The sequence below is a fragment of the Theropithecus gelada genome, chromosome 4 (assembly GCF_003255815.1).
Source record: "Theropithecus gelada isolate Dixy chromosome 4, Tgel_1.0, whole genome shotgun sequence".
Classification (NCBI taxonomy): domain Eukaryota; kingdom Metazoa; phylum Chordata; class Mammalia; order Primates; family Cercopithecidae; genus Theropithecus; species Theropithecus gelada.
Window position 1 is genome coordinate 20332540 of NC_037671.1, and position 13630 is coordinate 20346169.

At 42.4% G+C, this 13630-nt stretch overlaps 1 protein-coding gene across 3 annotated transcripts; it reads left to right on the forward strand.

The window, feature by feature from the left end:
• The first annotated feature begins 67 nt into the window (after nucleotides 1–67).
• On the forward strand, nucleotides 68–13282 carry RBM24 (RNA binding motif protein 24). 3 transcript variants are annotated; one of them, XM_025382992.1, is made up of 5 exons: nucleotides 127–536; nucleotides 1042–1057; nucleotides 1508–1631; nucleotides 3405–3459; nucleotides 11142–13282. In XM_025382992.1, exons 1-5 carry the CDS (start codon nucleotides 298–300, stop codon nucleotides 11503–11505), a joined length of 798 nt encoding a protein of 265 aa, XP_025238777.1. In that variant the 5' UTR covers nucleotides 127–297; the 3' UTR covers nucleotides 11506–13282. The 3 variants fall into 3 exon arrangements, with proteins under 3 accessions (XP_025238778.1, XP_025238777.1, XP_025238779.1); XM_025382993.1 differs by lacking the exon at nucleotides 1042–1057 and having other exon boundaries at nucleotides 68–465; XM_025382994.1 differs by lacking the exons at nucleotides 127–536; nucleotides 1042–1057 and adding an exon at nucleotides 779–937.
• The last annotated feature ends 348 nt before the right edge of the window (nucleotides 13283–13630 follow it).

The following is a 13630-nucleotide window of genomic DNA, read 5'->3' on the forward strand; positions in this document are numbered from 1 at the left end:
AACCGGATTCTAATCCAGACGATCCGGAGAATTTGTACGGTGACCGGCAGGGGGGGCGGGAGGAGAGAGCGAAGTCAAGTCTCCAGGGCCGCTGGCGACTTCGGAAGCCGCGCGCCCCGCGCCCTCGGCCGCCCCCGGCCTCTCTCTCCCGCCGCGCCGCCGCCCTCGCCCCCTGGCTCGCCCTTGGCCCCAGGCGGCCGCGAAAGGGTGCGGGAGACGCGGAGCCGGAGGAGGAGGCGCAGCCGCTGCCCGAGCCGCAGCCGCAGCCGGAGTCCGAGCCGCGGGGCGGGCGCGAAGATGCACACGACCCAGAAAGACACGACGTACACCAAGATCTTCGTCGGGGGGCTGCCCTACCACACCACCGACGCCAGCCTGCGCAAGTACTTCGAGGTCTTCGGCGAGATCGAGGAGGCGGTGGTCATCACCGACCGGCAGACGGGCAAGTCCCGGGGCTATGGATTTGTAAGTTGCACGGACGGGGGGTTGGGGAGAGGGACGGAGTGGCGCCTGACCCCGGGGATCGGGAGCTTGGAGTGAAGGGCTCGGCGTGACCCGTGAGGAGCCCCGCGGGGAGGCGGCGCTGCCCCTTCGCACTGGGGTGAACTGAAACTTTGCTAGGGGAGAGGGCCGGCGCCAGCCTCGCAGGGTTCGGAGAAGACCCAGCGCTGTGCGAGGTCGGGGGCCGGGCAAGGCAGGGCAGGGGTGGAAGGAGACAACTGTAATGACCATCGGATTTGGGGTGCGGAGAGTTGCGAGGGAGGGGCCGCAACCCCAAACAATTGCAGCATTCCTGGGCTGCAGGCCGGTTGTTAAGCGCGCTGTTGCTTTGTAAAAATGCGTGTGTTCTGGTGGTGTGGCTGGGGCAGGGAGGGGACACCCCACGAGGTATGGGGCTGTTCCCCTTGTGTCATCCCCCCGCCTTTTAATTGCAAAGGTAGGTTCTTTTAAAGGATCATCCTAGGGCTCTTTGCCGAACTGAAACAGAGCATATTAAGCTTCCTTCCTAGAGATTTAAGCGTGCAAATTCAGCTGCCGAAGAGCAGGGAGCCCCAGAGTGGGACAATAGCTATTGTCGTTGGGGAGTGTTTTCGGGAGGTTGGGAGCGTTGGGCGGATGTGAGGCTGGACTTTCTTTAAAGCAAACGGTGCCTCTGAGGCTGAGTAGGGACCTGGGGGGCAGGGGAGTCGGGGAAGGAGGATCTAGAGTTCCAAGAATTTAGGCTTCCAAATCTCAGCTAGGCCCTAGTAGCACCCTTAAGATGTCAGGGGTGGGGCAGGGTTAGAGGGTTTCTTTTTTTTTTCCCTTCGTCTACCCGCTCCCCCCACCCCGCCCGCCTTTTAAAAATGGGAGATCAAAGAGGAGGGTCCAGCCGAAAGAAGAAAAGAATAGAAAGAAAGTTTGATCTCAGTTTTATCATGAATGACTTCTCCATTGTGATTCTTGATTTCCTTCAGGGGTTAATGTAGAGGTTATGTATGTATGTCTGTGTGTGTCTGTTGCTAAGGTCACCATGGCTGACCGGGCTGCTGCCGAAAGGGCCTGCAAGGATCCCAATCCCATCATTGATGGCAGAAAGGCCAACGTGAACCTGGCATACTTAGGAGCAAAACCAAGGATCATGCAACCAGGTGAGAAATGTCTGTCTCCCCTACCCCCCTCTCCAAGAACCCCCCCCCCCCCGCCCCACTTACGGGCGGGCTGATTCTCTAATTTAGAAGACATTGTCTCCCTCTGTAGATGTGTTTAGTAAACTTGAACATGGCTTGTTATTCTACCAAGGCATTAAACATAAAAGAGTTGTAAATACTCCTCTCAGGGCTTGAAATGTACCTGTGTGCAAAAATGGATCTTGGGGGTCTAAAGAGTTTGTACAGGAGGAAGAGTTAGTCATGACTCACCTGTTTCCTATATGACATACATTTGTAGTCTGCTCTCAGTTTTCCAATTTTTAGCCACCTGTAGATAATTCACATGTGGATTATATTAGCCAAATTTGTCGACTTCAACTAATATATTTCCCTACTTCGTGGTGTCTCTCCTTTCAGCACCAGTTGCACTGTACTCAGAGCAGGCAATCTGACTTGAACACAGACCCAAGGGAAGCATTAAGGGGTAGGGGTGATGTACAGATGGTAAAGGTGTTTTTTTGTGTGTTTTTTTTTTTGAGATGGAGTTTCACTCTTGTTGCCCAGGCTGGAGTGCAATGGTGCGATCTAGGGTCACTGCAACCTCCGCCTCCTGGTTCAAGCAATTCTGCCTCAGCCTCCCAAGTAGCTGGGATTACAGGAATGCGCCACCACACCCAGCTAATTTTGTGTTTTTAATAGAGATGGGGTTTCACTGTGTTGGTCAGGCTGGTCTCGAACTCCTGATCTCAGGTGATCCACCCACCTCGGTCTCCCAAAGTGCGAGCCACCGCGCGGGCCCCAAATGGTAAAACTTTAACATAAAATCACAGAGTATTGGCAATCAAAGAAAACAGAAATTGCGCTTACTCAAAAACCCTTGCTACAGACAAAGAAACAGGCTTAGAGATGAGAAATATTTTACTTATGTTAGGTAGCTATTAGTTGCCAAAAGGGAGCATCTTTTTGTCTATGGGAAAACAATATCTCTTGGATTATTGACAACACTGCCCTTTGCATTAGCACAAATAGTTGAGAGTTGATTTTTAAGCAAATATAATCTTTTCCTTGGTCAGGCATCTTTACTTGTAAAGTTTGATTAAATCATGTACTCTTCACTTCTAAGCCTTTCCATCTGAAATTTTGGGAAGAGGTTGACACTTCCTTCCAAACAGGTTTAAAAGGAAACTAGGTTGTCAAGACAGTGAGTGCTTGTGCAAATATTCATGGGCATTAAAAAAATTTGTCTAATACATTGTGGGTATGTAGTATCCAGAAATACATTGTGGGTATGTAGTATCCAGAAAAAGTGTGTGTGTGTGTGTGTGTGTGTGTGTGAATTTTGAATACTGAAAACTAAAACCCATAATCTTTCAAAGCATTGTCTGAAGCATCTCAGAACATTCCAGATTACAAAGACTTTTCATAGACTGTGGTTCAAAACTGTAAGAATATTTGAGATGTAACTTCATTGTCAGATCCTGCTGTACTTAATATTATTTCATGAACATTTTCCCAAGGTCTGATTCTGTGTCTACCAACTAAACTTTGCAGATTTTTTTAAAGTTTCCACTTTTCCCCTATTAAAACCTTTATTTTGAATCAACGATAGCATTTATAAAACTGACTTTTAAAAATATACATACATACAGTTTCTTTAAAGTGGCAAAAGAATGGTTATCTTTTGTAAGTGGAAGTTGTGATTGCATTTTACTTGTACGAGTAATAAATGCCTAACCATGCACAAATAAAGAATGTGGTATGTTTTGTTGTTAGGTTTTGCCTTTGGTGTTCAACAACTTCATCCAGCCCTTATACAGAGACCTTTCGGGTAAGTTGATTAATCAGACTTTCTGAAGTTTCAGTATGACTATCATTTGTTAACCTGCCTCTTTGTTATATACAGATAAGATCATGATGTCACAGAATGTTCCTGGTTATATAATTTTATATATATATTTGTGCATTTTTAATGCTGATACTATAAATATTTTTAGATGAGTCAAGTTATCTGACCAAGTATGCAGCCTCCAAACGAGACAAAGTTTGAGCTTATGATTAGCAAAACAAAACAAAACAAAAATACCAGGTATGACTTGTGTACAAGACGATTGTGTCCCATCACCATTACTACTGTTCAACTTGACTCAATTTTATTTATCTCTTTCTAACCTGACAGGGCTCGTATACAGTTAAGCTAACTGATCAGAAGGATACCATGATAAGAGGTGGAATAGTTCTGTTTGGAATTAAACTCTGTAACCAGTAGACTCAGACACACAAGCTCAGATGGTGATTAACGATGCATGGATGTTGGTGTTGTTGTTTTTATTTTTCACAATAGTCAATAGCCCTTCGTGTGCTTTATTTTATTTATTACAGTAATGAAGTGGTGTTGATAGCTAAACTGTGTGCTTTTTACTTAATTGAAAAGAGCTGTAGTGAAAGTGTTTTCTTTTCCTTGGGGAAGGGGCTCTTTGCGTTTTGGTTTTGGTGGTGGTGTTGAGGGGTGTTGACTTTTGACTTTGCCATGGGAAGCAAAGGGCCTTTTTTTTTTTTTTCTTGCTTTTAAGCTGTAGCCTGTGACTTCTGTTTAACCATATTTTTGTAGTGAGTGCTAAATCGTGTGATTTCTCTTTGTCAGAATACAGATTCATTGCTTGCATGTCCTAAGTTTCTGTTTTATGGGAAATTTTCTGGGAATGGGGTTCTTTCTTTTGCAATGTGTATCCACTTTTAGACCATCTAATTTAAAGGTTCAGCAACTCTCATCAGATTTTATTAACATAAGCTAGTTTTTTTGAGTAGTGTAGCACTAACTTTCACCTTTTGGACCTAACTCAGGTGAACACGTGTTTATATTTGTGTTGTCTTTGGGTCTTGTGATTACCATTTTTCCTGTTCCAAGGTCCCCAGTTCTCTTCCATTCAGAGGTTATATGGGTGGGAGATCACCCCCCCCCCCGGCCCCGCCTCCATTTATCCTGGACACTAGATTCTGTTTTGGCTGTATTCTACCTGATCAACATTCCTGTAACTCTTAACGCAGGATACTTAAATTTTCTTTTTAAATGTTCATGTTGTTGAAAGAGTATTTTATCCTCAATAATAATTTCTTCTATAGCTTAGGACCTAAACATCCACCTGTGTAACCTGGAAGGCTGGAATCTGTCTACATAGATGGTTGTCTACCATATGTGTCTCTAAGAATAGGTTTTAAAAAGGAAGTAACAATAACTTGACTTAGAAGAGTCAGGTTATATTTCCCATGACCACCTCCTTATAGCTCTAACATATCAGTACCTACTGTTATTGTCAACTACCTTTTTTTTTAAGCTGTGGAAGACTCTTCTGTCAATATGATCAGAAAGGGCCTTCCTATATCCATAGCTATTTATCAGAGCCCCATCCAAGCCAACCCAGATACTGACAACAAATGGTGGGTTGATGGGTTCAGCTATTTCTGTGGGTAATTCATTTAGACTATCTGTTTAAGGTGGGATTAGGGAGGAGAGCTTGTATCTGAAGGTGTGATGTGAGCTTAGTGGTGAGTTCACACTAATAATCTTGAAACAGTTATAAAATGGAATCAATCAACAGGTAGTTGCATGTGTTTATTTTTTCACTGTGCCAGTGGGTGATGCAAAACGAGGGAATTGCACATTAGTTTGGGAAGCAAAAGTCATGCAAAAACCAGTCAAGAATTACTAATTGCTAAATGACTTGGTATTGTTTCAAGTACAAAAGGAATTCAGTGTAGCAAGAAAATAGATGAGGTGGAGGAGTTGAATAAGGCTGTGGTATGCGTGGCAAGTAGACTGGCACTAGACTTGTACCACTGGGTATGTCGTAGTCAGGTAAAAGGAAGACTGAATATGTCTGGAGGGTATAGGATGGAGTGAGCCGAAGCAGAGGCATAGAGGAGAAGACTCAGTGCGTGGAGAAACCAGACTGTCTAAGGTGGATCTTGAGAGCTGGGCATAGGAATTTGGACAGGTTTTGGAAGTCGTTGTAGATCAGTCCTTAAGAAAGAAGGTAGCACAAGGAAAATTAGAACCACCAGTGTAAGATGTGTCATATGGAAATTTGAAAGCAAATGTGTTTTGATAGCAACCTTTTGTTTTCCACTCCTTCTAATGTTAACTTGTCTTTATAAAGGATGGTGATTATTACTGTGTGCATGAATTGTTTGAACTTGAGATTCTTATTAGAAATAGATAGCATTCCAGGTGGATCAAGCAAGCTTTCTTTTTCTTTTTCTTTTTTAAGAGGTTCTCAACACTGCTCTAATTTCAGAGTCTGTACCTAACAAATCACACCTGGTCATCCTAAATTCTGTTTGAATGCTACATGTTCCTGTTTTAGGCCTGAAAAGAAGCTTGAGAATTTCAAATTTGACTTGACTTATTTGAAATTCTAGCAACTGAACTGTTCTTTTGAATGTGGTCCTTAAATGGCCCCCAGGTTGCTTTGGGCCTTTAAAGACAAAACCTTGGCCTAGGGGCCAGGCTCAGTGGCTCACGTCTGTAATCCCAGCACTTTGGGAGGCAAGGTGGGCGGATCACGAGGTCAGGAAATCGAGACCATCCTGGCTAACATAGTGTAAACCCCGTTCTCTACTAAAAAATACAAAACATTAGCCGGGCGTGGTGGCAGGCGCCTGTAATCCCAGGCTGAGGCAGGAGAATGGCTTGAACCCGGGAGGCGGAGCTTGCAGTGAGCCGAGATCGCGCCACTGCACTCCAGCCTGGGCGACAGAGTGAGACTCCGTCTCCAAAAAAAAAAAAAAAAAAAAGGCCAGGTGCGGTGGCTCACGCCTGTAATCCCAGCACTTTGGGAGGCCGAGGCGGGCGGATCACGAGGTCAGGATATCGAGACCATCCAGGCTAACACGGTGAAACCCCGTCTCTACTAAAAATACAAAAAAAAAAAGTTAGCAGGCGTGGTGGCGGGCGCCTGTAGTCCCAGCTACTCGGGAGGCTGAGGCAGGAGAATGGCGTGAACCCGGGAGGCGGAGCTTGCAGTGAGCCAAGGTCGCACCACGCACTCCAGCCTGGGCGACAGAGTGAGACTCCGTCTCAAAAAAAAAAAAAAAAAAAATCCTTGGCCTAAAAGGAATTTCCGATGTAGCACAGTGGGCAGATGTAGAAAAACTTGTAAACTTGCTGAACAATATTTTACAGTTTATGTTTGAAAGAAGCATTTCCTTATTGAAACCTTGGAGAGGGGAGGCTACAGACCTGTGAGTAGAAATTTCTGAGCTAGTTTAGATCAGGTTGAACATAACTTAAACATTGACTCAGTATGCCTTTAAGTGCTCAGTTTTATGCTGGGTGTGGTAACACTGTGCTTAGTATTTATGGTGTCCACTAAGGAGGGCAGGACGGACTGTAACTGACACTAACCAAACATCTGCCATATGGATTGTAATGATAAGGGATTTACATAAATTACATAATTTAATTCTCACAGTATTTGTTGAAGGCATTGTTAATATCTTTTCCAAAACTAAGACACAGAGAGGTTAATTAACATCCCACGATCACAGAACTACTAAGTGTTAGAGTCTGATTCTAGGTTCAGAATCACGGCCTGCCTGACCTCAGAAGCTGTGTTCTTTCCTCTTTGTCAAGTTGTAGCCCCAAAAGACAAAACTCTATTCTCTCATAATCCAATAAGAAAGCCAATAAGCGGCCGGGCGCGGTGGCTCAAGCCTGTAATCCCAGCACTTTGGGAGGCCGAGACGGGCGGATCACGAGGTCAGGAGATCGAGACCATCCTGGCTAACACGGTGAAACCCCGTCTCTATTAAGAAATACAAAAAACTAGCCGGGCGAGGTGGCGGGCGCCTGTAGTCCCAGCTACTCGGGAGGCTGAGGCCGGAGAATGGCTTGAACCCGGGAGGCGGAGCTTGCAGTGAGCTGAGATCCGGCCACTGCACTCCAGCCTGGGTGACAGAGCGAGACTCCGTCTCAAAAAAAAAAAAAAAAAAAAAAAAAAGAAAGCCAATAAGCACCAAGAAGGGCTGTCCATGTGGCTTCAGATAAGAGAGATGGACATCAGGGCAGTGAATCGGATTCAGAAGTCTTCATGAAGGAAGTAGAAGTCGACCTAGGTTTTAAAGAATGGTGGAGGGTAGGGAACTCTTGTATTGAATGCCTACTATATTTGTCATTGTAGACTCTCTCCACAGATAATTTTATTTAATGCACAGCAATCCAGGGTTGTGAGATTATTAGTCCATTTCACATATGCAAAATATGAGGCTGTGTTAAGACACGATAGCATGAAAAAAAGAAAAATATGAGACTAAAAAATAAAGCAAATTTCTGAAAGCTCTACACCGAGTGAGTGCTAGAGCTAGGTGAGTGGGATTTGGATTTCAGCAGGTAGAGACAGCATCGCGGTGAGGGATAAATGACATGAATAAAGGGCAAGGATCTGGGAATGTAAAGCTCGTCCAGGAAACATAAAGGAGCCCAGTTGACCTGGGTTCGAGGAAAGGTGGAAGGAAACACTAGAAAGGTGTTTTGGAGCCAGAGGCAGTTTGGGTATTTTAGCCTAGAATGCCAAGGCTTGAGAAATTTGCACTGAGTTTGGTTTGTTAGGAGCCAAGGATTACTTTGAGCAAATGAATGAGATGGAGACTTTGTCATCAAATGAGGTGGAGACTTTGTCATCAGTTGCTGTGAGATAGATTGGAAGAGGAAACCAGTTAGGATATTTCTTCAAAACCAGTTACGATGTTGCTTCAGAAGTCACATAGAGATGTCAGTGGAACCTGAAGAGATGGGAAGAAAAGGAAAATGTAGTAAATTTTCTTTGAAAATTACCAAAAGTATCTTCTTTGCACTTGTGCTTTTTGTAACTACTAGGCATGCACATTTTATAGTTAAGGAAAAAGACATTGGTAAATGTCTAATAGGAGGGATATTCCCAGATCACCTTAACGGGTTTCTCAGACTATTAAAAAAACTCCTAATTCAGGATTTCATTCCGAAGTGCCACTTGAACCTTTAGTCCAATTCTGCCTTCCTTCCTGACCCAGGATATTTTAGGCTCTCTGAGGTCTTTTGGGTTCTCCTTTTCCCTAAGCCTTAAAATGTTCTAGGTTTTCATTTGCCTTCCAGACGTCTCTTTAACCTTTGCCAAACTTCATGTAGGAGTCTGATAATCCAGTGAACTTTCCTTATATTCTCATTGTTTGACATTGTGAAATCAAAACTATTTCCTAATGCGAAGTAAACGCAGGGCTAAAGCCCCGTAAGCAACCTTGCCTGTCTTCTAATGCGTTCTTCACAACACTTTCTCCTGCCTTTTTGTAGGAGAAACATTTTCAGTTAACACCTTTGTTCAGAGATACCAACCTAGCATCCACAGTGGTGTTCTTGGAACTTTGAGAGTGAGTACAAGGGGTTAAGGTTTCGGTGTCAGTGAGATCCGCACTGGCTGGCGTTTGCAGCTGATACATGTTTTACTTTGGCCTTATAAAGACATTTTACCCGCTGGAAACCCTTGTCGCATGACAGGATCAAAAATAGCCCGGCTGCAGCCCCTGCTGTCCATCACCACATGTAAACTGGCATGAGAGTAGGCTCTCTTAGCCGTGTCTACACGTTGTGGAGGTGGCAGCCTCCAGGGACAGTGTTTCATAAAGCCACACCTGTTGCTGCGAGCGAGCCAGTCACCTGACCTGCAGCAGCGTTCTGAGTGTGTGACGACCACGCGGCCTGGTTTCTGACACGCAGTTAAGAACATCTCTGAGTGTCCTCAGAAACACTTGATGACGTCGTTTCTCCTGGCACTGGGAAAGATCTACAAGTCTGGTAAAATCGAGTGTATTTTTATCATTGGGGCCAAAGTCCACTACCCTCTGAGATAAATTCATCTTTTCCATGGATGTTCGCTAATGAGTGCTTTCAGTGAAACTCTGAAAAGGCAAAGCAAAATCTATGTTTCTGAACAATCTACATGTGCTCTTCTCTGTTTTGAGTTCTTTGAAATTGGAAGATTGTTAACTTGTCCTTGTACTTCTTATAAGTTGGCTTTGCCAACAACCACATAGCATTCTAGTGTCATAATTTTAGATACAAATATAGGGGGCTTTAATGGAGATTATTTTAAAGAAGAAGATAAATCAGATATTCATGGTAGTGTTTCAGATGGGCAGTAATAAATTGCAAGAGTGAGAATGGAGATGCATAGAGTTTTTTTTAAATACCTCTTGTGATTTATTTTCTTAACCACATTAACTTTTAAGTAAGGTCATTGGAGTCTGTCTTGTATTATCTGTGAATGTATAATTTTAAAAGGTACTGGTTTTGTTTGACTTTCTTGAACTTTTGCAGGATAACACATGATTATACAGTTGATATGATTTGTACAAAGTATCAACGAATAGGGCAGATTTCAAACATAACACTAACGTATTTCTGCTGATTTGGAGGATGAAATGAGAGTTAGTAGATGTGGAAAAAAAAAGTTTTCTTGTTATGTAAACCTTTTAAATTTCTATTAATTTTAGAAATATTTAGTTGTACTTCCCTGTCCTGCCTTTTCCCTCAGCCTCATCATTTCCCCAAAACCCCTTCTGTCTGTCTTGCATAGAGATAAACAAGCTGGCTGACCCTCAGGTGCCTGATAGTCAAACAGGTTTGGTTGACCGTTGTGTCCTTATGAATTTTATGGGGAAAAAAAAAAGAGAAAAAAAAGAAAATAAGTGTGCTGCACATCTCTTTGGGAATCACTGCCATGAATGTTAATAGCATTTTTGTAGCTTCCCACGACAGCCTCTTGTGACAGAGTGAGCTGCACTACAGTTCGTTTGAGAAGTGTGATTCTGCTGTGTTTACCACACTTGTGAACTTTTAAACTCCTTTTTTTTTATTTTGTCGCCTGCTTCCTTTTTTAATTATTATTTTTAATAAGGGTGACTGAGGTTGCAGAGAGATTAATGTGTGCTGAGTCTGCATAGCAATTTCAAGTAGGGTTGCCATGATAATAAACATACGGATTTTGTTAACGTTTATGTTAATTTCGACGAACTGGTGATCACCCCACAGAAGTGAATAATTATGGACTACCTGTTGAGTCCTATATTCTTGGCTAAGAATTTTTCTATTTACTTAATTAAACATTTTTATTTTGTGAACTCATTACAAAATTTTCCAAAGCTTCATCAATCGAGCACTTGTTAAGTATCTCATGTGTGTAGCCCTCATGAATCTTGATTTATTTTCCAAACTCTTGATAAACTGTATTTAACAGCTCCAAATAATCATACATGACAATTCTAGCAGGGAGGGTGTCATCATATTTTTGGGGTCCAGTTCTTGTGGGGGCACTCTATGACTTTGGCTACTGCCCGAGTACTCTCAGTGGACCACTAGAAAGTAGATATTGTGGCAACCCTATGCTCATAATAACCACTAAATTTGAGTTTGTCTTATCTTTGAACAACATGCTACAGATAGGAGGTGACTACCACCTGACTTTGTTTTCCATTTCTCAACAGGATACCTGCCCACTATGTCTATCCGCAGGCTTTTGTGCAGCCAGGAGTGGTCATTCCACATGTCCAGCCGACAGCAGCTGCCGCCTCCACCACCCCTTACATTGATTACACTGGAGCTGCATACGCACAATACTCAGCAGCCGCTGCTGCTGCCGCCGCCGCTGCTGCCTATGACCAGTACCCCTATGCAGCCTCTCCAGCTGCTGCAGGATATGTTACCGCTGGGGGCTATGGCTACGCAGTCCAGCAGCCAATCACCGCAGCGGCACCTGGGACAGCTGCCGCCGCCGCTGCAGCAGCTGCCGCCGCTGCAGCATTTGGCCAGTACCAGCCTCAGCAGCTGCAGACAGACCGAATGCAATAGACCAGCCATCTGATCAAAGTTGAATTGTTTTCTCTTTCCCTCCCAATTTTCCAATTTTTAGTAGCTAATAAGAGAGTTAACATTGACTTAACAGCTTTAAAAAAAAAAACAAAAAACAAAAAACAGCCATGCTATTGTGAAGCAGAGTTATTATTTTTTTTATACTCCAGGTAGTGTTCTAGATGAGAAAGAGGTAAGAATGAGAGGAATGGGCACAATTTTGGAAATCAATCCCAAAGAGCCTGAGTAAATGAAAGGCCACTATGAAATGACGCCAGGAGTAACAACGGAACTTCACTTTTGTAACGGGATTTTTATTTTTGCTCTTTTTATAGTATCAGGGAAGCAAACTGCCTTTTACAAGTTAGAAAAATGCTGTTTGAATCTAGTTGAACCAGGGAATACAGAGCGAGCAATATGTAGCTTGAATTACATTTAAAAGCAGATTTTTTACAAACAAAATGGCGAAAGCACTGATTGTCATTTTTAGCAGTCACTTAAGGCCTATAGAACTTTTTTCAAGTCGGAAGGTCCTGTTCTTACTATCTCAAAAATGGGCATCGAACAATCAATCTAGGAGCGTGGCAGTGGGTAAAATGGTGGACAGGCACCAAAGCTATTTTCTCATCTGTCCTGTGGATGAGTGGAACTGTGGAACAAGTGATGTGGAATTAATGGGTGCAACAGCTGTACAGACAATCAATAACACACAGTTCTGGAAAGAACACATCACTTGTGCTTGTTTGATGAGCTTGTCACATTCTAATCCCTCTCCCCATCCTGTTTCAATTTTGGGAAACTTGTATCTGCTGGTGTCAGCAATTCTGATTCTGAAATAGGATCCGGCTTTTACTACAACAGCCTTCTCTTTCTATTTATTGTGTCGACTCGTGGCTTATGAATAAAGGCAGGCAAAGTTTGCAGAACTGTCTTAAGGACATTTATTTTTTTTTCCCTTTTTAAGTAATTTTACACTTTTTAGTATCTATTTCAGAGTCATATTTAAAACTATTTATTAGTGACTACAGTACATGAGACAACAAGGTTACTGAGATTACAATTCTTCAAAGGTTAATGATAATGTGGTTTATACTGTGCCTTAATAGTAATGCTATTTAAGATATTTATTTTTAAGTTTTACTATGCTGCACTCTAAAGAAAGGAACTTTAGATGTGACACTGTAAAATTATGTATTCATCTCATGGCATAAATTATTTAGTAGGTCTAGATGTAGCGTATTAAATATTAACCTATTCAACTAAAGATGTTGACTTGGATTTATTTAAATTCATATGTGCACTGTATAAGAGAGTACTCTTACATTAACACATTTTAGTTTAGTTTTTAGATTTTTTTTCAAACAGTATATATTGCTAGTTTCATGCTTCCTCCTCTGATTTTGCCTGTGTAGATCTCATTTATTGGTAATTCATTAGTTTAACACTATTCTTACGTAGTCTTTAAATGCTGCTTTACATTTTTCTTCTGAAACTGCAATACTTGCAATTTTTATTCTTAAACTAAATTGAATACTATTTTACACTGTATTGGATTTTTATACTTGAACAATTTCATACAAGGGAAGACAGGTTAGCATTTTTATGGACTTTCTCCATTATCACTGGATTTACTTTAAGTATTCCCATACTAGACAGTGTTATGTAATGTAGACATGACTCTCCTGTGCAAATTATTTATTCGTTGTGTATATTGCTTTATAACATTTCAGATCTTCTAATCTATTCACTTGTATTAAATATAATTTTTAAAAACTTCTGTTGCATTGGCTGTTTCTAATTCTGTAGTAAAGGTGAATGATTTCTCTTTTGAACTTGAATTAATAGCCATGATTGATATGTAACATTTTCAGTGAGCATAATCCTCTCCTCAATGTCCTGGTTTTGTGCCTTTAAAGTAAGTTTCACTAACTCAATTATCTGCCTTATACTTAGCAAATGATATAGGTCATCCCCTATCCCACCAGGGGACACCTAAAGGACTTCATGTCACTGAAAACTGGTTAGCTGAAAGATGCCTTGGAAGGCGTGGGCCAGTAGTAGAGAGGACTAGTCAGAAGCGGGACCAGCCCAGTGGTGCTGGGGTCAGATAAACTGAGATTTGAGC